The 21,556-nt window shown below is 51.5% G+C and overlaps 10 protein-coding genes across 10 annotated transcripts; 4 read left to right on the top strand and 6 right to left on the bottom strand.

Moving 5' to 3' along the window:
- Positions 1 to 407: 407 nt before the first annotated feature.
- On the top strand, positions 408 to 2,762 carry N7477_008852 (putative phospholipase A2 (PlaA); the record flags this gene model as incomplete). The annotated part of the gene is made up of 1 exon (XM_056970515.1): positions 408 to 2,762. The coding sequence occupies one exon, from the start codon at positions 408 to 410 to the stop codon at positions 2,760 to 2,762; it is 2,355 nt and encodes a 784-aa protein (XP_056820547.1).
- Positions 2,763 to 3,176: 414 nt separating this feature from the next.
- Positions 3,177 to 4,955, bottom strand: N7477_008851 (putative phosphatidylinositol-3,4,5-trisphosphate 3-phosphatase; the record flags this gene model as incomplete). The annotated part of the gene is made up of 3 exons (XM_056970514.1): positions 3,177 to 4,732; positions 4,806 to 4,890; positions 4,953 to 4,955. 3 exons carry the CDS (start codon positions 4,953 to 4,955, stop codon positions 3,177 to 3,179), a joined length of 1,644 nt encoding a protein of 547 aa, XP_056820546.1.
- Positions 4,956 to 5,433: 478 nt separating this feature from the next.
- N7477_008850 (uncharacterized protein) lies at positions 5,434 to 5,847 on the bottom strand (the record flags this gene model as incomplete). The annotated part of the gene is made up of 1 exon (XM_056970513.1): positions 5,434 to 5,847. One exon carries the CDS (start codon positions 5,845 to 5,847, stop codon positions 5,434 to 5,436), a length of 414 nt encoding a protein of 137 aa, XP_056820545.1.
- A 729-nt stretch (positions 5,848 to 6,576) lies between these two features.
- On the bottom strand, positions 6,577 to 9,571 carry N7477_008849 (U6 snRNA-associated Sm-like protein LSm4; the record flags this gene model as incomplete). The annotated part of the gene is made up of 5 exons (XM_056970512.1): positions 6,577 to 7,952; positions 7,990 to 8,764; positions 9,075 to 9,269; positions 9,323 to 9,514; positions 9,569 to 9,571. The coding sequence occupies 5 exons, from the start codon at positions 9,569 to 9,571 to the stop codon at positions 6,577 to 6,579; spliced, it is 2,541 nt and encodes an 846-aa protein (XP_056820544.1).
- Positions 9,572 to 10,074: 503 nt separating this feature from the next.
- Positions 10,075 to 11,007, bottom strand: N7477_008848 (uncharacterized protein; the record flags this gene model as incomplete). The annotated part of the gene is made up of 1 exon (XM_056970511.1): positions 10,075 to 11,007. The coding sequence occupies one exon, from the start codon at positions 11,005 to 11,007 to the stop codon at positions 10,075 to 10,077; it is 933 nt and encodes a 310-aa protein (XP_056820543.1).
- Positions 11,008 to 11,039: 32 nt separating this feature from the next.
- N7477_008847 (histone acetyltransferase type B catalytic subunit) lies at positions 11,040 to 11,718 on the bottom strand (the record flags this gene model as incomplete). Its single annotated transcript, XM_056970510.1, has 3 exons — positions 11,040 to 11,308; positions 11,366 to 11,641; positions 11,700 to 11,718. The coding sequence occupies 3 exons, from the start codon at positions 11,716 to 11,718 to the stop codon at positions 11,040 to 11,042; spliced, it is 564 nt and encodes a 187-aa protein (XP_056820542.1).
- Positions 11,719 to 11,888: 170 nt separating this feature from the next.
- On the bottom strand, positions 11,889 to 13,153 carry N7477_008846 (uncharacterized protein; the record flags this gene model as incomplete). The annotated part of the gene is made up of 2 exons (XM_056970509.1): positions 11,889 to 12,776; positions 12,842 to 13,153. 2 exons carry the CDS (start codon positions 13,151 to 13,153, stop codon positions 11,889 to 11,891), a joined length of 1,200 nt encoding a protein of 399 aa, XP_056820541.1.
- A 1,005-nt stretch (positions 13,154 to 14,158) lies between these two features.
- N7477_008845 (RTA1 domain-containing protein) lies at positions 14,159 to 15,184 on the top strand (the record flags this gene model as incomplete). The annotated part of the gene is made up of 3 exons (XM_056970508.1): positions 14,159 to 14,339; positions 14,398 to 14,942; positions 14,999 to 15,184. 3 exons carry the CDS (start codon positions 14,159 to 14,161, stop codon positions 15,182 to 15,184), a joined length of 912 nt encoding a protein of 303 aa, XP_056820540.1.
- A 1,061-nt stretch (positions 15,185 to 16,245) lies between these two features.
- On the top strand, positions 16,246 to 17,552 carry N7477_008844 (Mn(2+) transporter ATX2; the record flags this gene model as incomplete). Its single annotated transcript, XM_056970507.1, has 3 exons — positions 16,246 to 16,295; positions 16,358 to 17,317; positions 17,372 to 17,552. 3 exons carry the CDS (start codon positions 16,246 to 16,248, stop codon positions 17,550 to 17,552), a joined length of 1,191 nt encoding a protein of 396 aa, XP_056820539.1.
- Positions 17,553 to 18,771: 1,219 nt separating this feature from the next.
- On the top strand, positions 18,772 to 20,950 carry N7477_008843 (F-box/WD repeat-containing protein; the record flags this gene model as incomplete). The annotated part of the gene is made up of 4 exons (XM_056970506.1): positions 18,772 to 19,230; positions 19,299 to 19,930; positions 19,985 to 20,696; positions 20,753 to 20,950. The coding sequence occupies 4 exons, from the start codon at positions 18,772 to 18,774 to the stop codon at positions 20,948 to 20,950; spliced, it is 2,001 nt and encodes a 666-aa protein (XP_056820538.1).
- Between the last annotated feature and the right edge of the window lie 606 nt (positions 20,951 to 21,556).

Raw genomic sequence — 21,556 nt, 5'->3', positions numbered from 1 at the left:
GGTCTCCAGGCGCCCCAGGGAGCCCTGGATCTTCCTCGTGAGCTGATTGAGCTTGGTGAGGTTGGCGTACAATGCCCTCGACCTCGGCGCTCTCCTCGGCGTAGGCAGTGTTCCTGGGAGCCACCATACTGTTCAGACAACAAGACAGACCGAGCCACCAGGAGCCGTCATGCCTTCAATATGTGGGGTCGGAGATGTTTGTCCGCAGTCGATAAGCTCCGAGATGGCCGCGTTCGCGCTAGTCTTATTAGGGTAATGCTTCCGACACGTGATAATTGTCACATGACATTTCGTCATTGACCGTGGGTTTCTTGTAGACATGGCCAATGATTGCCTAGCCTCTATTGCTTCCGTAGAGGGAAGTCCCCTGCATGCAGGCCGCAGCATCTTCAACTCTTCCCGTCGCAATGGTGGCGGCAAGAGTCTCCCGCTTGAGTTGGACGGTTCCTCCTGCTGCTCTAGCTGCCTACACTGTGGGGGACTGGGCCCTACCAAATCGGCGCATTGCGAGGTCTGAGCAGAAAGCCTATTTTACGACGGGTTTGGCTAAATATGACATCAATTCGAACTCTCGAGGTCATGCCCCCGCGAAGAGTGACAATCAGGACTCTGAGGATCAGGGAATCTGGTTGAAGATCACCCAGAAGCTCGATGAGGTCAAAAATACTGTGGGGTCCGCAGATCTAGGAAGCAATATTTCAAGCTACATCCCCGACTGGGCACGATTGCTTCCAGCAACGGCCCAGAAGCTGCAGCGAGAACTCGCCTTAGCTCCTGGCTCACTGGCAGACGAAATTTGGCAAGAGGCTCATGACCCTGAGCTCAATCCTGAGATTACAAGGGACGCTAGGGTCCGGGTAAGCGGCGACTTGTGCGCCGAGGAACAGGCATTCCGAAAGAAGCGTCAGCAACATGCTTTGAAAGCATTGGCATCATATCTGGACATTCCAGTGGAAGACATTCACCCCGATGATGTGCCTGTCATCGCCATGTGCGGATCTGGGGGTGGGCTGCGCGCTCTGGTTGCCGGTACCGGATCTTATCTCGCCGCCCAGGAAACAGGTCTGTGGGACTGTGTTACCTACACTGCAGGCGTCAGCGGCAGCTGCTGGCTGCAGACCCTCTACCATTCCTCTATCACAGGCCGAGACTTCCATAAGCTTGTCGATCACCTAAAGAATCGATTAGGTGTACATATCGCCTTTCCACCTGCGGCACTGAACCTGCTCACAACTGCACCAACTAATAAATACCTTCTCAGTGGCTTTATCGAGAAGCTAAAAGGTGACCCTGGCGCGGATTTCGGATTGGTGGACATTTATGGACTGCTGCTTGCAGCACGTCTTATGGTGCCTCGTGGAGAATTAGATGTCTCAGATACCGATCTTAAGCTGTCATCCCAAGGAGTCAACCTCTATGATGGGGCACATCCCCTCCCCATCTACACTGCAGTGCGACACGAAATCCCTATACTCGAGGAAGGGAGCAAAAGTCACAACAACCCTGAACAGGCGATGCGCGATGCGAAGAAGGAAGCCTGGTTCCAGTGGTTTGAATTTACCCCATATGAATTCTTCTGCGAGGAACTCAATGCTGGTATTCCCACCTGGGCGTTAGGTCGTCACTTCGACGGGGGCCGCAGTGTGCTTTCCGCCGAGAACCCGCCTATCCCTGAACTCCGAATCCCGGGATTGATGGGCATCTGGGGCAGCGCTTTCTGCGCAACTCTTTCTCATTACTACAAAGAGATCCGGCCTTTGGTCAAAGGTCTTGCTGGGTTCGGAGGAATCGATACTCTGATCCAGGGCAAAGATTCAGACCTGGTCCGCGTACACCCTATTGATCCTGCTGCTATTCCCAACTTCGTGATTGGAATGAAAGATCAGCTCCCTGCGTCGTGTCCCGAGTCTATCTTCAATAGCAGTCATTTGAATCTGATGGACGCTGGCATGAGCAACAACCTCCCTATCTATCCTTTGATCCGTCCAGGACGAGATGTCGACATCATTCTCGCCTTCGATGCTTCCGCCGATATCAAGCAAGATAATTGGCTTTCAGTCGTCGATGGTTACGCCCGTCAACGAGGGATCAAGGGGTGGCCAGTCGGGGCCGGATGGCCTAGAGAAAGCGAGAGCATGGAAGATGCCGAAAAGGCGCTCCGCGAACCACAAGGCATCACATACGAAAAGGCGAACCAGAAACTCGCTGATGCTCAAAGCCAAGATAAATCCGCCGAGAGAGACCTCGACTACTGCAACGTCTGGGTCGGAACGATGGAAGAGCGCATATCCGACAAAGAACCCCCACCGTCCAAGCGTCTCTTCTATCCCAGACACATTGAGGACCACTCCGAGTCTGATTTTCATCTCATGAGAAAAGACGCCGGCATCGCTGTCATCTACTTCCCTTTGATCCCTAACCCATCCGCTCCAGATCTCCCTTCCACTCCGGAGACCCGCCCCCGCGCAGCAGTCCATTCCATGAAACGAGACTATACACAGACCAAAGACCCTGAAAAGCCTCTCACCCCGCACCCGAACTCAATCGATCCCAACAGAGACGATTTCCTATCCACGTGGAATTTCATTTACACCCCCGAACAGATCGATTCCGTTGTAGGCCTGGCTAAAGCCAACTTCAACCAGGGCCACGAACAGACTCGCCGCGTTGTGCGTGCTGTCTATGAGCGCAAGAAGTCTGATCGTTTAAGGAAGGAAGAAGAAGAGTCAAGAAAGCGTATGGAGGGGTTCGTACCTCTTTAAGTACGTTGAAGATACATAACCGGGGATATTCATCCTAATCTCGGCGTTGTATTCTGTATGTTTTTTATCAGCGCTGATGTGTCCAATATCTTCGAAATATGTTACTTAGATCTGGTTAGACTCTACACCCGTATCTCGGGATTTTCACTTGTTCTTTAAACGTTGTCATATTTAGTCTCTGAGCCTGTCTGTATAATGCACATCTACTGAAATGGCAGTGAGAGTCATGCAAGTAACGGAAAGCGAGTCGCCTATCCCCTGCCAAGTCGAGTGAGATCAATTTCGAGGTAATTCCGATGTGTAAGATGATGCATCTCTAGACCGAGTCCATGATAGAATTGTTGTGTTTGGTACCATGATTATAAATTCATTCAAAATTGTACTCTCGAGTCAAGCGTCGTAGGGAGTCAAGATCTATGTTGTCTTTCCATCCTTCGGGCCATTGTCCGCATTCTTCTCAAAGTGGGACTTTACTCCCTCCAAATCCCCATTGCCGTCCTTCAGCTTTTCCTCATCATCAGTCGTCGACCGAATAGAGTATGCCTCATCATCACTCCCAGCCAAGCTTACATCCTTGCTTTCATCAGTCTGCTTGCGCAGTCCTAATGATTTCTCAAGCTCATGTAATGATCCCACACCAACAGCTAATAGCTTACTTCCTGTCGATGTGTGCTTAGCTTGTTTATCCTGAGGAGGTTGGTTCTCCTTTTCCCTGTGTTCAGAATCACTAGCTTGGGCGTCTGAATCTTGCGTTGGTTCCTGCGGTCGCCAATCGGCAGGGCCACTTTCAGGAATAGGCTCGCCTGGTTTCGGTTCGTTGATTGATTTGCTGGTCGTGACTTTGGCTTCATCTTTCTTCTGCGCATCAAATGGCGGAAATGGGTACCGCCATACCACCTTGAGACGCTCGAATGCACGTGTGCCCTTCTTCGCACTGCCTTTGATTCCATCCATTGCCTCCCAGTCGATCTCGAAAACTCCCGAATCATGGTCTTTGCCGCCTTCGAAGTAGGCGTTGAACCAGACGTGCGCGACGGATGTTACCATGGCGAAACCTGTATAAGCGGCTTTGCTGCGTCTCTCGAAGTCGATATTCACGTCTGATCCTGGCACGATGAGGGGTTTTGCGGGGCGGAATATCACTGCAGCTAGGTTGCGGCTTGAGGACACGGTTGATCGGCGTGTCAGATCAGATGCCGATGCAGACGGGGTCGCGGAATCTTCAGATTGGGCGGGCGACCATGTTGCAGACGATTGAACGGTTGATTTATCCAGGTTTTCCTTGCTGCCGTTGCCATCTTTCTTAAGGGGGTTTCCTTTTGCAACGACAGTCCGCTCGCTGCGGTGGAACAGATGGAGTCCCTTGATCTTCTTGCCTTGCTCGGCGAAACCTTGCACAGCCACCTTGACACCCTCTCTCAAGCCGCAAAGATGCACCTCGAGGATCTCAACAGGCCGCTCCACGTACTCCTTTCCTAGCTCATTCGCCCACAGATCAATATACCCAACGTACCGTATCTGACTAGGAATGCTGACTCCATTCCCGAATCCCACGCGCATCCTCCTCTCCGTAAACCGCTTCAACGCATCCTCTTTCTTCCACCCCTCCTGACTAATGAGGTACCCCGTCGCAGCGGTCCCACTCCGCCCCTTCCCAGCCTTGCAATGCACAACAGCCACTCGCTCACCGGGTTCATCGTCTTCCTTCCCATCCAGCCTGTGTAACCAGTTTCGCATACTCCCCATAATGTTAGGAATCAGCGCAAAGGGTGGCGGATGGTGATCCGGCCACGGGAAATGGTGAATTCGGCCATATACTTCCTCGTCTGGGTAGCCGGTGCCTTCGGCGCGGAACTCCCAAATACACCAATTTTTGCCATGTTTCGAGTCGAGAAAAGAGACTAACGAGTCGAGGGGATTACGGTATGCGCGCTGTGGATAGGTTGCGGAGGGCCCTGAGGTTGCGATGACTGCACGTGGTCAGTCTGGGTCTGGATCTGGGGTGGGGTCAGGGTTCGGGATAAGGCATCAGGGGGTATGTACTGTTGTTGGTCACGTAGCAGAGATCTAGACCAGCTTCATGGTGCTGCAGTCGTGGACCAGCGACAATTTGGCGGAGAATTGATGACTGCGGAGTAAGGGTCCAGGGTCAGCGGGGGACCAGCCACCGGGGGCTGGGGAAGGAGGTACCATGTCGTCGCGAGAGGTTGTAGCTCGCAGGATGAGGTGTTCAGGACATGGGTGGCTCTGTTATAGATATTGAGAGCTTCCAAGGTTGGAGTATGGAGTTTTGTAAGTCGATGGAATTAACTCATGGCCTTGTTTATCGAAGCCGCGATTGAGGCGCAGCCGATGATGTCACAAGCACACCTTAAGTCAAGTCTAGATGGAAGCAAAAGTACCACCCCAAACCAATCGTGGTTGAAAATAAAGTTATATTGTACAGACTAAATACGTCTATGTGCAATGGATGATATTTCCAGGCCTCAAACAGGAGCGACAAATGTCGTCGATGAACCACCCGCAACGCCGTCGCCGTCATGAAAGGGGACATACAGGCTTGCGCCGCAGAGTCAGGAATTAAAAGAACGCCAATACCCAAAGAAGTCATCCAGTCCAGTCCAGCGAGACAGTATTCAACAAGGAAAAGAGAAAAGCAGAGGCGGTGCGCTTAGGCGACACCGTAGAGAGACTTGGGCACGATCGTGAACGAGTTGGCGGTCTCAGTGACATTGACGTTGCCAGACTGCCAGTAGTCCGATCGGGAGTTGTATTGGGGCTCGGGAATCGACCAGGTGTGCTGGACAGCAACGTTCCAGATGGGGTTGGCGACGGGCCTGACCCGGGCGGTAATGTTCTTCAGGTCGCAAACGGTGGCATTGGGCGCAATTCCCTCGCAATGGGTGCTGAAAGCAGGAGTGTTCTCGGTCTTGGCTCCGGCGATGTTGAACTCGTAGACACAGCCACCGGGTGAGCATTCGATGTTCCAGCCAGTTGCTGTCCAGTTGGCGGGCTTCTCGAGGGCAGCCGCGGTGGCAAGGCCCAGGGCGGAGAGCGCGAAAGGGAGGAGAGTGATGAGATGCATTATGCAGCGACGGATTTGGCGAATTGACCAGGTGGAAAGTTTGTTAAGAAGGTGTAGAGGGTAAAAGTGGTGAATTGTAAAAAGTCAAAAAGTCGAAAGTCGAAAGTCAGGTTATGTAGTCGAGAGGGGGCAGGGACAGGGACCGAGACGGGGACAGGGTTCAGCATTGAACGGTAACGGCTAACGACCGTCGCTTGGCAAACCCAGCGACTTTCGGGCCCACTTTTCCCCTGATCGATCTCTTCTCCACTTTCCAGGGAGGTTTTCACGCTAAGACTCGAACGATTATCAGATTCAGTATCAAAGCACGACCGGAGGTTCCTCGGTCTCACTATCGGACAGGTTTGAAGCACGGTAACTTCCCTAGTCGCGTTTCAGGACTCGTCTATCCTTGGTCGGTGGAGAATCACCTCGCAGTGGTTCCGAGTGGATGGATGGATCACTTCCGTGGGTGAGGGAAAAGAGGATCCAGACTAAAGATTTTTTTTGTACAGGACCTATGGTACACTATGATACACTCAATTATGCGGCGAGGCATTAAACGTCGCACGACTGTTCGCACGGCAGACTACTGAAGCCTAGGAAGCCGGAGAAATCAGCCGGTCTTACATGATGGGCGATGCCCCCCCCCCTGCAGGATCTCTGCGTCTGAAACGCGCTGATGGACCCTCAGGGGTTTCTTCGGGTTGATGGCCCCGACCTGACCGGATCTTGGTTGGAGCCGTCCTCTTAGTTCCACACATCCTGCGCATCGGTCGGGCGGGTTTCCTGGTTTTCGTTGCGTTCCATGGCCGCCCGGGCTCTCTTTCTTCGTCGTCGATCCCGGTTATACGCGATCCGCGCCTCGTGCACGAGCTTGGTACGCCCAAAGCCGCGGGGTCCCGCCTCACCAGTAGGGTCTCCACCGGACGTTTCGTCAGCGGTGGCGACCATGGTCGTTTCTTGGATCTTGGGATGGTACTGCAACCGCATCGCGTACTCGTCCACCGACCGTGCACAGAGTTTTCGAATCTCTCTCTGGCTCTCCCGGGTGACCGAACCCTCTCGTTTGATGAGATCTTCAAAGTACATGCTCGCGGAGAGATAGTTACCCGCGTCCAGACACATCAGGATAATGCTCTCGAATGTCGTGCCGTTGGGGATGACGTTGAAGGAGGCCATTTCTTTTACTAGAAACATCCCTGCGGCCCGGCTCCCTGCTGTTCGACACATCATGATAAGAGAGTTGTAGACATCCACGTTTGCCCCTTCAGGGCACAATGTATAGAGCTCTTTGTAGAACCCCACGGCGTCCTCCACCACAGAGGGATCGTTACGGGCATAGTGGCAACACAGATCGGCAATGACCTGGACACTGGCCAAGGGAATGTCGCGTCTTTCATTCTTCAAACGCTTGAGAATCTGCCACGCTTCGCGGTGGTCGGTCTTATGTTTGATCATGTAGTCAAGTATCGGCCGTGTGGCAACCTGATTGGGAATGGTCCCTTCCTGTTGCATTGCGCAAAGCACATCGAAGGCAGTAGGTAAGTCGCCTGCACCCAACTTAGACATAATCAGCGTCGCATAATCTTCTTGACCGGGCGTCATTCCTTTCTTGTCCATCAAGCGGAACACGGAATTGGCCAGCTCGGTATCCTCGGCGCGTTCAGCCAGCTTTAGCACTTTGCTACAGGCATCCTTTGAAGGCTGCAAATGCTCGAGTTCAACCATACGCTTCCACACGTAAGAAGTTGTCAGATAATGACCCGCCGTGCTAGCTGTTTCCAATACATGCTTCCACAGCGCTGTGGTCATATCATGGCCCTGCTCCACTCGAGCGCGCATCAGGCGATACACCTCGTCGAACTCTTCGAAGTCACATAAGTGATAAATGAGCGAGCTGTGCAGCCAATTTTCAACCGGAATTTCCTTCCGCTCCATCAATGCAAGCTGATCAAGTGCCAGTTCGAACTGATGGTCGCGGAGCAGTCCCACGACCACAAAGTGCCATCCAGCGGGGCTCAGAGTAAGCCACCGATCTCGAAGCTTCTTAAGGACTTCTTGGCGCAGTAGATAGTCCGGGTGCACAGCGAAAAGCCTATACGGTGAAGATGAAGTTAGTAAAGCTTACATCACGAAGATCTGCTTTCCATGATCAACAACGTACTTGTAAAGCGGCGTGTAGGGTACCAGAGTCCGCAGCAATGTCATTGTCCTCCATCTCTTGCAAAAGATAGTGGACAGAGTTCACGTTCCCAAGAGTGTTATCGGTATTCGCTTGTATCATGGCCTTGTAGTGGCGAGCCCTTGGTTCGACGTGACGATCACGAATCAACGATCTCAACACCTCTATCGTTCCTACAAATCCGGGATTTTCTTCGCCCTGCAAAATGGCTTCTAAATCGGATTGCGATTTTTTCCATAGTTGCCCATATTCTTTCCTTAACGGGCGGGAACGTTGTTTCGCTTTGTGGGAGCCGTTGGATGGCGATTGAGGGTTCGCACGCGGCGACGAAGCATCTTGTGAGCTCTCTGTCACCAGGCTGCCTTCATCCGCGTACAAAGGTTTCGATAACTCGTCAACGCTCACCGTCGTGATGTCGTGATGTGTATTGGATGGAAGCCGAGGATATGAACGGTGTGCCGGAGCGTCTTGTGGATTCTCCGAGGCTGAATTAGCATCGCCAGTACCTGAGTGTTCAGATGTTTTTGTACGACTGCTGTGGTACCGTCTAGATGTCAGAATCGGTGTGGGCGTCGGCGCGGCGAGGCGACTAGTTGGAGGCGAGCATGTTCTGGAGTATTTTTGCCTCGGCCTTAATGAAGGTGCTGAGCGGCGAAGTGTCAGCTGTGAGAAAGACGGACATAAGGAAAACCACAGTCCGTCAAGGACCAACGCTTGCCGCGACATGTCGAGTGCTTGAGCTTCAACGGAGCTCTGCGCCGCCGAAATCCCGTCACCCGCATGATCACGTGAGGAATATCACAGTTTCTCCAGCTCTCTACAAATTGACGACATCTACAAGCAAAGAACACAGTAATTCTGGGATTCAAATGTGTAGTATTTGTAGATCGCCCTTCGACCCAGTGACCCAGTTCCCACTGAAAATAACAGAGCCAGATACGCCACGGCCATGCTCGACCAAACCGTCCAACCGGAACCCCCGAGCGACCTCACACGCAGTCTGTTCCAGGGTATCTCGTTAACACAACCTTCAAGCCATGCAATGCGTGTCTGTCGATCATACGCCGCCCGGGCCGCCATGACTGCCAGAACCACCGCGCCCACCACCACCACGACCACGCCCGCCGCGACCACGACCACCACCACGGCCTCGTTCGCGCCCACCGTCTCTGTGACCACCGCGTCGGCCCTGTGGTTGGTTGGCTTGCTGCTCCTTCACAATCTCGATGATTTCTTCGGGGACTCGGAGATATTTGATCTGGTGGGGTAGTCAGCACGGTGAACCGAATCTTGGGCGCATAGTGTACGTACGTTGTTGCCGCGGATGTAGACTTCAGGAAGGCGGAAGAACTTGTCGCCTTCGGGACTTGTCTGCACGACTTCGCGCAAGATCAGGTTCATCCAGTTGTCGCAGGTCACGAGGTGACCGTTCAGGGTCTCTCCATTCTTAAGCTCCACCAACATCGGGTGGCCCTGCGCGGCCGTAAGGAGGCCAAGAGGCAACTTTTAGACCTGTAAGCACATGGTCTGGTATGTTTCGGAGGCTGAGGTGCTTACCATGGTGAGATGCGGTTGATAGGATGTAGAGGTCGCGGAAGTGGGAGATTGGTTGCGTATGTGCGAGGGGTGATTTATACGGATAGCACCCAATCCTCGGCTCGTGGATGAGAAAATAAAAGAGAAGTTGAAACAAAAAAAAAAATCAAAAGGCTGTCGTCTATTTGGAAGTCGTTGACAGCAACAATGGGTGCGACTGAGCTCCGCATCCGCTGTGACGGAGCCTGAAGCCGGAAAAATAGATCTGCCGGGATGCGGCAACGCTCTAGACTTGCTACGCTTTGTGACGGAAATACCTCCCAAGCGCTTTCAAGTAGTCAAATGTCGGGCAGATGCGACGCTCAACGGATTCATTTACAGGATTATAATAGCACGGAAGAAACATTAATTCGTGGCATCACTTGCCATTCAATTGGCCGTAAGGTCGTACCTTTCCTTTCCACCAGAGCCATTGCGTTAGATTACATAGTAAAGCAGAAACACGTCGAAACGAGCTAATGATAGCCTCAGGCCTTCGGGCGCTTGGACGATGAGGCCTCATCTTCTTCTTCTTCGTCCTCATCATCCTCGACGGTAAGCTTGCGCTTCTCGCGGCGACTCAATGTCAAAGGAGCCTCGTTCTCTGGCCCAGGCAAGCGACCCTCGAGCGCCTCTAGGGTAATCTCGTAGCCCTCTTCCACATTCTGCACAGTGTCGTCCAGTTTTTCGACCCGGTCCATTATGTCTAGTTCGTTGAGCAATTCCTTATGCTTCTTATACAGGCGCTGCTTGGTGAGCATGCGCCACCAGTAGTATCGTCGATCGTTCTCATCCTCTGCTTTATACTTCTTGATCAATAGTCTTGCAAGGTTTGTACCACCCGCCATGCGGTGACTCTTTGGAATGGTACCCAGGAGATACATCTCCAAAACATGTGCGAACTGTGTGGCCTCGATCTTGAAGGAGGTGCGAATATCCATAAGAAGCTTGGTAGGGATCAAAGCGCCCGTAGGAACAAAGCGAGGGCGCTTTTTCTGAGAATAAGCTCCAAGAGGGTCGGGGTTCAAGCCCACATTGTGTTTGAGGAATTCGGGACGCAAGAGACAGTAATCGGCTGTGTCTCGAAGAGCATCGAAGCTCTCATTGGGGTCTTCAACCGTCAACTCCACGATTGTCGGGTCGGCGATGCATGAAGCATGGATTGTTGTGTAGAGGTGAGTACCGTGGCCCGAGCGGTGATGTGAGGGAAGAATCAGAAATTGTGCAATGCGCAGGCGAGACGGAAGCTCAGAGACCTTGACTTCGGGAAGCGGAAACACATCATCTTTAACGGCAGGAGTCTGAGTACGATCCCGCTGATACATCCAGTACCGATAAGCTGTGGCGTATCCGACAATTGAATAAGATGATGCGGTCGGCGTCGGAGGTTCAACTTTCTCGTATCTGTAAATTATTAGCATCGCAATAGACCAGGCATATTGAAGGGCAAAGATTACACAAAGAAGACCGTCCAGCGCTCAAGAGACCACTCAGGGTCATCTGTCGCCAAAGGAGTTCCGGCTTCGATGAAAAGAGAAACAAGGACCTGCATACGGTCCAGCAAAAGCCGCACTTTCGGATCCGCGAGTGATCCAGCCCAAATCTCGTATTTTCTCTCCTCAACATCGTAGTCAAAGACCAGCTTTCCCGGTGGTGTAAAGTCCTTGGCGCTTGGGTCGTCCTGGACTTCTTTTTCGTAATCGGGCAGGTTGGTGAATGCCTCTAAAGAGTCCAACCATTAATTCGTAATCCGCGCTCTACACACCCAAAATGACTGACCTTCGGAGACAAAATTCTTCAAGGCACCTAGTAGATCCATCGGAGCAGTATCACCAACCGCTTTGAACCGGTCGTCGTAAGAGATGTGCACATGGGGACGGAGATCATGGGCGGCAAAGCGTAACCGAATGATCAACCCCTTGTAGCCGAAGATTTGTTCGTCGTCGCCAAAGATTGGATAGGTAAATTGAGGGTGGAAGGTTGACAGCGTCTTGGGTTTCGTGTCGCCCGGCTGCACAATTGTGATGTGGAGCGCATCGTTGGCGTCGCACGTCCCTGAATAGTAGGCAGTCAGTAATCATCATCTCGACCCGCAATATTGGGATCGCCTTACAGCCATCTTCGCTAGCCATACTGGGTGTGTGTGGGCAGTCTGGAGTGATTGCGAGGGAGAGCAAGGAAGTCGCGTCTGACCGCGTCGAAGCTCAGTATTACTTAATCTGGTTTAGCGGCACGTCCCACTCTATGAAGATGCCAGATGAGAGTCGCTCGATGGTTGAAATGTCTTTGTTCTCCTTTTTGCTCATTGGATCATTATCTGCTGCTGCATTTTTTGTCGAGACAGCTTCAATCGCGGTATCATCTCGTGGGCGCGCCGAATGCCCATTGTACTTCCAATCTTTTGCAGCCTCTGAACCACCCACTCGTGTACTTCATCCAGAGAACCCCCTGCGCCTCCCGCAATGGCCAACGGGAACATTAACATAAACACACCATTAAGTGGAGGCATATCTTTGGTGTCTCCACTTGGTTTACCGCGGCCATATGCACTCAATTGGCTTGCGACGCTAGCGCAGATACAGGTCCCCATCCGATTTATGATATCCAATGCCAGCTGTCGCTGCGCAAGGTCTTCGAAAGTTGTCACTGCGAGCCTTGATATGTGCAAGAGGATCACCTCGTTGACCATCAACCTTGCCCAGAAGTAATGAATAAGAGCTCTGGGCGCCCACGCATCATCACAAATCATATACTTTCCGTTGAAAGTCGTTTGAGTATCACTAGACTCATGTATCACAAAGGACCACTTCTCAGGAAGAGTTTTTTCCCACTGATCCAATTCTGACTCGAAAGACAGAGTTAAACGTATTGCCGTTCTTGGGTCAATGTTCGGGCTTGATCGCATAGAATAGTGCATTCTCATAAACCGGATCATGATGTCGATCAGACGGATAGCAGGCTGCACCTCAGGCCCAAATGTCGAAGTATCAGGGTTCCATTCGAGTAAATCAGGAGCGGCATTCTCCTCGACGATAAAGTATTTCACAATGGAGACATAGTAGTATTGTAGTTGCGGCCGAGGCCCGAAGACGTTCAAGGTCTGCTCGAATGCGCGCTGTTTCATGAGGGCTGTAGCACCAGCGAGATGCACTGTCCAAGAGTCAAATTTTTTCCCGGAGCAACTGACCATCTAATAGGTATTAGTTGACTCGAGCTCAGAGCAGGGAAAACAGCACGGTTGTGGTTCGGACGCACCTCATACAGACTAAGCATAAAAATTAGCTTGAATGTTTGGTCCAGATTGGCTTGCTGGGGGTTCTCCACCGCCACACGGACGCTGCTTATGGCCGTCGCATACTTCTCCTTTGCCACGAGACGCATAGATCGGTCTCGCATGACATTGGATTTAGCGGCCAATCCAACAGAGATGGCTGCATCTCGGACGGGTGGACGCAGTAGCATCTGACCTAACAAATGGGGGACTTCTAACTGAGGTGGGGGTTGTTCTAGCATCGAAATTGCTGTTACAAATCGATAGAAGAAGAAACTCAACCCATGCTCCTCCATAGTGGACGAGACAGCAGCTGGAATTGTGGGTATCAACACCACCCTGGGCTTCGGTTTCTTTTCCAGCATTACAGGATTTGTTTGAGGAGACTCAGAGTTTTCCTGGCTAGGGGAAGATTTCTCGGAGTCCAAAATCCTACGCCGAGCCTCTGATTTAGATTTCGCGGCTGCAGAGCGTCGGGTCGTTCTATCATTCTCGTCACGGAACATGAAGGACGAAACATCTCGATAGCCACCGCATGGTTTCCCCGCTCTCTTACATTGCGAGCAAACTGGTTCGATGCGGTCACACTATCATAGATTAGGGGAGACATGCCGGGAGATATGCAGATTACTTGCCTTGATCCGTCTCTCCCGACAACTCTGGCAGTTCTTGCTAGGTTGACCATAAAATGGCATTATTGCTGTGACACAGCTTATCCATTCTACTTTCTTTGAAAGGCCAAACGGGGTAAAAAATATCGTACTCGGCGGCGTCGGCAACAAGCAGAGGGTCGGGGTTCGAGGCTCAGTGCTGATCCGTGTCAGTGTTCTAGAGTGGATCACCGTCTCATATAATTGGCTGTACTTCGCCCACTTCAAGTTTGTGGCTCCACCTTTCCAAATCGGGTAGTCAATTCGTCTCTTAGAGAATAGATGCCATAGGCTGGTCAGCAAGCTCAAGTCTCATGAACCAGAATCCAGCTATCGGAAATCACGGTTGTCATATTGGAAGCACCCCAGAAATTCGTTAGAGAAGGGTTATTAGGGAGAAGAACCTTGGAAAAACTATGACACGAAGGCTTAGCGAACACATGGTCGACTGTCACGAATTCCCTTCCCCTTTGAGGAATGGCATGGCTTCATACGGACGTGGTGAAATTATAACGCCGCCACTCGGGCAAGGTAGCTCCGTTGACCGATCGCCGATTTTCTGAGCTATAAAGTCAAAGCTGAGCCCGGACAGAAATCCACAAGTCTCTTAGTCTAGGTAACATTTCGAATCTGCAACAGTGCACGTTGAAGATGACACTGGAGACGAGAGTCATCGCAGGTGGAGGTAATGTCTCCTACTATGGCTACAATCCATCCCTAGCAGTGGCCATTGTTGCCGCTGTTCTTTATGGTCTCGCTTTTATTTTGACTTTCATCCAATGCTTTCGATACAAATCCTGGGTGTGGATGGTCATGGTTACTGCTTCCGCAAGTATGTATAAAGCTTTGGTATAGCTGTACTCCACTCATCAAACTGACACCCTCCGAAGTGGAAGCAGTTGGCTACATCGCCCGATGCGTTTCGACTCAGAATGTGACCAACAAGTCCATCTACGCCCTACAATTCTCTCTCATCATTCTGGCTCCAGTCCTTATGGCGGCGTGTTGCTATGTCCTTTTCAGCCGTATTTTATTCTTAATAGTTCCAGGCGAAGAACTTACCTTGAAACTCTGCTGGGTGCCCCCACGATTCATCACCCCGATCTTCGTCGGCTTCGACATCATTGCACTGCTTCTTCAATTAGGCGGCGCAGTGATCATCACATCTGTCAACCCGAACAATAATGGTGCGGCAAACAAGCTCGAGCGAGGCAGATACATTGCCCAGGCGGGTGTCATTATCCAACTGGTAGCGTTCGGTCTCTTCTCCGTCGCGGCTGTTCGCTTCAACTTTACCTCCAAACGATTCTCAAAAAACATTCACGACCGCTATGAAAGCTTTGGCGAGAAATGCTATGTGATTGATGGTATCGTGAAAAACAAGCACTGGCCAGCATTACTGCGGGTTGTGAATATCGTCACTGTCTTGATCTTGGTGAGCGAACTCCTATCTCATCTATCACCACTTGACCAACACTAACCGATGAGTAGGTTCGTTCGATCTATCGTCTTGTCGAGTTCACCGAGGGTAAAACAGGGTACATCAACACTCACGAGTGGACCATGTATGTTTTTGACGCATTGGCGATTTACCCGTGTGTCGCCCTTTTCATCTACTGGCACCCGGGAAGGTTTTTGCCATACCTGGGATTCCGCAAGCCTAAACACGTGCGCTAGTAAGTCATTCATTTCGTTTCAATATAGAGGTTATGTCAATGATCTTGTCATGCGGACCAGTATGATTACCGTTCACCTACAGTCACTCCAATGAGTGATCAATCTAGACTAAAGCCATCTTTCTGCCAGTCTCAATCTACTTCTTTATCAGCAGGATATGAGCCCTAAAGAGGACCCATTTTTCACAGAGGATGGACATCCACAGCTTCGTAGGGTAGTGTACAGTATCGAGTCACCTTCCTGTGATTACGCTCTGGCTTGAGACCATGTACCACTCTCCCGTACGGCGTAGTTTGTGACCAGTGAAGGTCGCAAGCTAGTTCTTGCTTTCAAGGGAAATGTCGTTTCGTAAAATCCATTTTCAGATTATGCTTTCTGTGTCTCCGGCAGGCGCAATTGTGTTACCACAAGTGATGGCATTCTATATGAGGCCTGCTTCTGTGGAACATCTGGCTAGGATGTTGGATTGATTTGACTTGGACAAGGCTGAGTTCGAGAGGCGAGGAAGAAGGAGTAGAAACTGGCTAATATAGATCATAAATAACATATTCTTATTATAGGTAGAGCCGGTTTTGTATCTACAGAATCCCAAAATTCTCATGTTTGAGCAATACGGAATATGTGGCTTCACGGAGAATGCTAAGTATGATCGCAAGGCCAGTAATATTTTTGCCATGCAAGGCCAGATCGCCCGTCTTGTGGAGCATTGAACCCAGTCGATGCAGGACAACCGATTTCAGATACACCCGAGACCCTTTCCAGGTCGAGATGGTGAGAATTTGTTAAGATGCCAGATGTTTGAGTGTTGAACTGATGTTTTGATCCGAAATTAGCGGGCGGTACCTGAGGCCGTGTGGGTCTCCCGAACCTCGACGGGTGTTGCGCCGTCTCCGCCTCCTTCTCCGAGCCCAACCCTTCGTCCCTCATCCCTCATCCCTTCCACCAGCGCTCCTTGGGGGGGATTCCGCTCCAAGCTTTCCTCAATATATCTGGGTTTGCATCATGATCGACATTTTGTAGAGCCTGGCACACGTGCGAATCTCTTGCGACAAGAGGCCACTATGGAGGGACTCTTCACTTTGCTCGCCTTGTGCATTGTGATGGCCATTACGTGAGATACCGCCTTGAAGTAGGACCCAAGAATATCAAGAACTAACGCTCTTTAATCCGCAGATCCTTCGTTGTTGGCTCATTTCCGCTCGCTTTTACACTGTCCCCTTCCCAGCTCCGGTTAATATCATCGATTGGCATGGGAGTTTTGGTGGGCACATCTTTAATTGTTATTATACCGGAAGGCGTTGAGACCCTCTACAGCGCGAATGCTATCAGCAAGAAAAGTCTCAATTCCCGCACGCCGGCCGTGAACTGGCTGCCTCAAGGGCTCGCGGGACCCACGTCGGTACTGAACGATGGCAGCGATGGTCTGACTTCGCCTTCTGATATTTCTGTCCCATCACTTTCCCTCGAAGGTGAAAGTGCACAACCCATTGTTGCCCGATCGGACGAAACGCGATTGCTACACGCACGGAATGAGGAGTCTTCGAATGACAAGTCGAGCGAGGAAGAAGAGGAAAAAGAGAGCTCGCCGCATGCGTGGATTGGCATTGCCCTAGTCAGCGGGTTTATTTTGATGTATCTCATCGACAAAGTCCCAGAATTCGCCTCGCCGACCAAGAGTGAGCGAGTCCCATATCATATCTCCCTCGATAACCTTGGCTCGGGCCTTAGGCGGGGCTCCTCTCCCATCCGTGATGGAGGAGTTCTGGACGCAGGACACTCCAGCTCTCGACGAGGTCACAGCTTTGCAACCACTACAGGCCTGGTGATCCATGCCGCTGCCGATGGTATCGCATTGGGAGCTTCCAGTTCAGACACCGGACTGAGTTTCATCATTTTCCTGGCTATCATGGTGCACAAGGCACCGGCTTCTTTCGGGCTTACATCGATTCTACTCAAGCAGGGCCTGTCAAGTCGGACCGCGAGAGCGCATCTGTTGGTTTTCAGTCTGGCGGCCCCTGTTGGCGCTCTGGCTACATTCCTTTTTGCTCGAATGATGGGATCTTCCAGTGCCGATGAGGCTGGAACTCAGTGGCGCACTGGCATGCTTTTGCTGTTCTCAGGCGGTACCTTCTTGTAAGTGATACCATCTCCATTTGATGGAGAAAGACTGGCTAATGAATTACTCAGATACGTCGCGATGCACACGATGCAAGAAAATGGCCCTGGCTCGTCGCGGACACTCCCCGTCAACGGATATGGGGATTCCCGAGACCCTCAAAGCGGATCTGACAAGTCGATGAGAGACCTGATCGCCTCCGTTCTTGGCATGGTCTTGCCTCTATTCCTGCAGATCGGACATGCCCATTGAGCCTCGGTACGATGCGTTGTTTCTACTTGGCTTCCCGCATGAAGATCTGGCCCGGAGAAGGCATTTGTGCCATTGCAGTTTTCATCATTTCACCGCAAGGGCAGGTATATCGGGAGCATATACCCTTGGCATTTATTGTAAGCTATAGGTTGAGGGGGCTGGCTATTATGTTGGAAACTGGTTGGATAGGAGAAACACAAATGTGCCACTAGATTTCAATTATTTCAACTTTCACCTAGACGAAGTAGGAGTTGGTCATCATTGCATGTTCAAGTCAGGTTCTCACGATCACGTCGACGTAGCGTGACCGAGCAGTATATAATGAGGGCAGTCCGCTCGATCGCTTGAAGGCGGATCCTCGATCATATTTCAATCATCCCAGGTATCTGCACATGGGTGATGAAAGTTGTCGTCAATCTCGTCAGTCTGCATCATCGTCGCCCGACGGCTCGTTCCATGGTCGACGCTCGCGTGCGGACTGCGTATCCAGGGATTCGGGCTAACTATACGACCTATACATATAGGATTTACTGATGCATGTCGTACACATCGCAATTTAGCTCGGTGTCGGCTGAGTGACTCGAGTCGGCATTGTTATACCGAGACATTGCCTTGCAAAGTTGCCTCGCAGATTTGCCTCCAGTCCGGTGACTCCGATCACTTCTTGCCGTTGCCATTATAGTTGCTGTTGCACCTGTCTGCCTTGTTGCCTCTCGGGTGGCCATCGGGCAGAGAAGGCAGGAGTTGAAGTGGAGACGAAATGAGGCATCGATTGATTCCAAAGTGGAGAACGGGGGGAGCTTGGCGGCTTTGTCAGAGTCAACCCGGTCACGACATCGACTCCGCCTGGTCCCTTTCCCTTTCCATCGATCTTTTTTTTTGGCTTCGTGACAGGGAAAAAAGAATAAGAGAGTGAAAAGAGAAAAGTCCAAGTCGCAAGTCGCAAGTCGCAAGTCGCAGGTTGCAACTCTCGTTCAGCATATCGTCCAAGAAAGTTCGGTCATTTGTCTCCCTTTCCCACGGTCATCCTTCGCCAGCCCCCGATTCGATACTACGATAATACCACACTTCGCCGCACATCGTACACCGCACTTCACCCTCCTATCCTCATTACTCTATGCCTACCGGCATCTCGGTGACCTCGGGACCTCGCATATCCCTACGCCACCGGTGAACGCGTCTACACATCCAGTAAACGTGGGACGGGTTCCTGGTCAGGATGGATTCCGACCCAGCTTTCAGTGACCTGCCGGACGGGCCGATGAGTTCGCAAACATTGTCGGACCATCTTGATACGCACTCTCAACTCTCACATCGTAACTCCATCTCCAGTTTTACCAGCACCCCCGCCCGATCTCTTAGCGCCAGTAAGAAGAACATTACCCCGATTCCCGCCAACCTGCTTCCCTCAGCTCCCGCCTCACCACCTACGCCCGCGCCTAGTCCGACACCGCACCAGCGACCACCGAACTGGGTGTCGTCGGACGAAGAGGAAAATACCTTCTTGCTGAATCTCCGCATCCACTTCAGCACCCTGTCCAACGCCCGGAAACAAAAACTCCTCGAAGGTATCTTGGATGTCTGCGACAGCCAGCAACTCAGTTTTGTCTCAAGTTATGTTGGCCCTCGGTTGAGGAAAGATCCCTTTCAAGTGTTCCCGAATGAACTTTGTTTAAGAGTAAGTTGGACGATTCGACCTGGGCAATGCTGGAGTGCGGACAGACCGCTAACGGCCTTTCTCACCAGGTCCTTTCTTTCATCGACGATCCGAAAACGCTCGCACGAGCCTCGCAGGTCTCAATACGATGGCGCGAACTTCTGAACGACGACATCACCTGGAAGAACCTCTGCGAAAAGCACGCATACTCCATACGCCGCATTTCGGATGACATCGAACCGTTCCCCGCTAGATCCGGTGAATCGAAGTCTGAGAACGGCTCATCTAGTAACCCTCAACGGCGTTTGACCGTGTCCAACGAGCAGTCTGTCGAGACCGCCCCTGAGCTACCCCGCACTTTGTCAGGAGAGTGGCTTCCGCCCACCAGCTTCCCCTCTCGCAGACTCCGAGCACGACCTGTCTCCTACAGATCACACTTCAAGCAGAAATACATGGTTGAGTCGGCTTGGAATAAAGGAGGCAGATGCACTCAGCGCCATATCACCCCCGATCAGGGGGTGGTCACGAGTTTGCATCTGACCTCGAAATACATCGTGGTTGCCTTGGATAATGCCAAAATTCATGTCTACGACACAAATGGTGATAATCAGAAAACTCTCCAAGGACATGTGATGGGTGTTTGGGCCATGGTTCCTTGGGACGATATTTTGGTTAGCGGAGGATGCGACCGCGAAGTGAGAGTATGGAACATGGCTACTGGGTAAGTTTATATTCATATAGAAGTGCGCACGAAATTACAACTGACATCATAAAGCGCTGGAATTCACTTGCTTCGTGGTCACACATCGACCGTTCGATGCTTGAAAATGTCTGATCGGAATACTGCCATCTCTGGATCCAGAGACACCACACTTCGCATCTGGGACCTGTCAACGGGGACGTGCCGTAATGTCTTGGTTGGGCATCAGGCGAGTGTCCGGTGTTTGGCAATCCATGGTGATCTGGTTGTGTCCGGCAGTTATGACACGACTGCTCGGATCTGGAGTATCTCTCAAGGCCGCTGTCTTCGTACACTCTCGGGCCATTTCAGTCAAATCTATGCTATTGCATTTGACGGCCGACGCATTGCCACGGGTAGCTTAGACACTAGCGTCCGAATCTGGGATCCACACTCCGGGCAGTGTCACGCCATTCTTCAAGGGCATACCTCACTGGTCGGTCAACTGCAAATGCGTGGCGATACTCTCGTAACAGGAGGCTCCGATGGTTCTGTACGTGTGTGGTCTTTGACGAAGATGGCGCCCATTCACCGACTGGCGGCCCACGACAACAGTGTCACTAGTCTTCAGTTCGATAACACTCGGATTGTCAGCGGTGGCAGCGATGGTCGCGTGAAAGTGTGGAATCTGCAGAATGGCCAGCTGCTACGAGAGCTCTCAAGCCCAGCGGACGCTGTCTGGAGAGTTGCCTTTGAAGAAGAAAAGGCCGTCATCATGGCTAGCCGGTCCGGTCGTACAGTAATGGAGGTATGTTTGCACCCATTCACTTCTTTTTTTTGCCTCAGCCGCTCATTACAATCTAGGTCTGGTCATTCGCCCCACCTCCAGAAGACTATGATGACGTTGTCATCGAAAGTACCTCCAGCACGCCGGGCATTGGTTCAACGGACGATAGTGATTTGGCCATTGAACCTCGCCAACGCACTCTCTTCTCAGACCCACCGCCGACCATTTCGGGTAGTAGTGATGCAGACCAACCAATGTTGGATGCCGACTCTTGAGCCACGAACCTTTTTCACATATAATTTGCGATCTAACGACTACAGATATCCTATTTTTGTCTTCTAGCGTCGAGGGCTTGGAGCCCTCTCCAGCATTTGTCTTGATTGTTCCAGAATGAGCTCTTGGCATTCCTCTCAATCACATGTATTCTTTCTAGAGCACCAAGCGGTTGCATAGTTGGTGTTGCGCTTTCATTTGTTCCGGAGAAACTGTCATCATTGGGGAGTTCCAGTCGGGGAGGGGGAGATTTTGATAATAATTTTCTTGTTCTACAGCTGCAGGCTGGATCATTTCGGAGTAATTTCTTGGGCCCAAATGATACCTCTTCTAGCGAGAATCAACAATGCAACATTGCGCCTCTCAGAATTTCCTGCAGTTTGATATAGCTGACTAAGCTCCTTTCACATAGCCGTCCTGAGCATTGTGTCTTACTTTTGGACCTCCGTAAAACTAGTGATGTTCTTTCCATCTAGCGCTTGAAAGGAGAATATGCTGCGCACGTACTCCACTCGGTTCAGGCAGCCGAGTTGATCTATGCACCAGAAGTCTCCGTCTGTGGATTCCCCAAATTTCGATACAGCGGAGCCTTCTTTCACCATCAAGGC

This window comes from Penicillium maclennaniae (genome assembly GCF_028827695.1).
Source record: "Penicillium maclennaniae strain IBT 15551 chromosome Unknown utg000007l:1.0-4884863.0:1.0-4888362.0, whole genome shotgun sequence".
In the NCBI taxonomy this organism is placed as follows: Eukaryota; Fungi; Ascomycota; class Eurotiomycetes; order Eurotiales; family Aspergillaceae; genus Penicillium; species Penicillium maclennaniae.
This window is presented reverse-complemented; position numbering and strand designations above follow the sequence as displayed.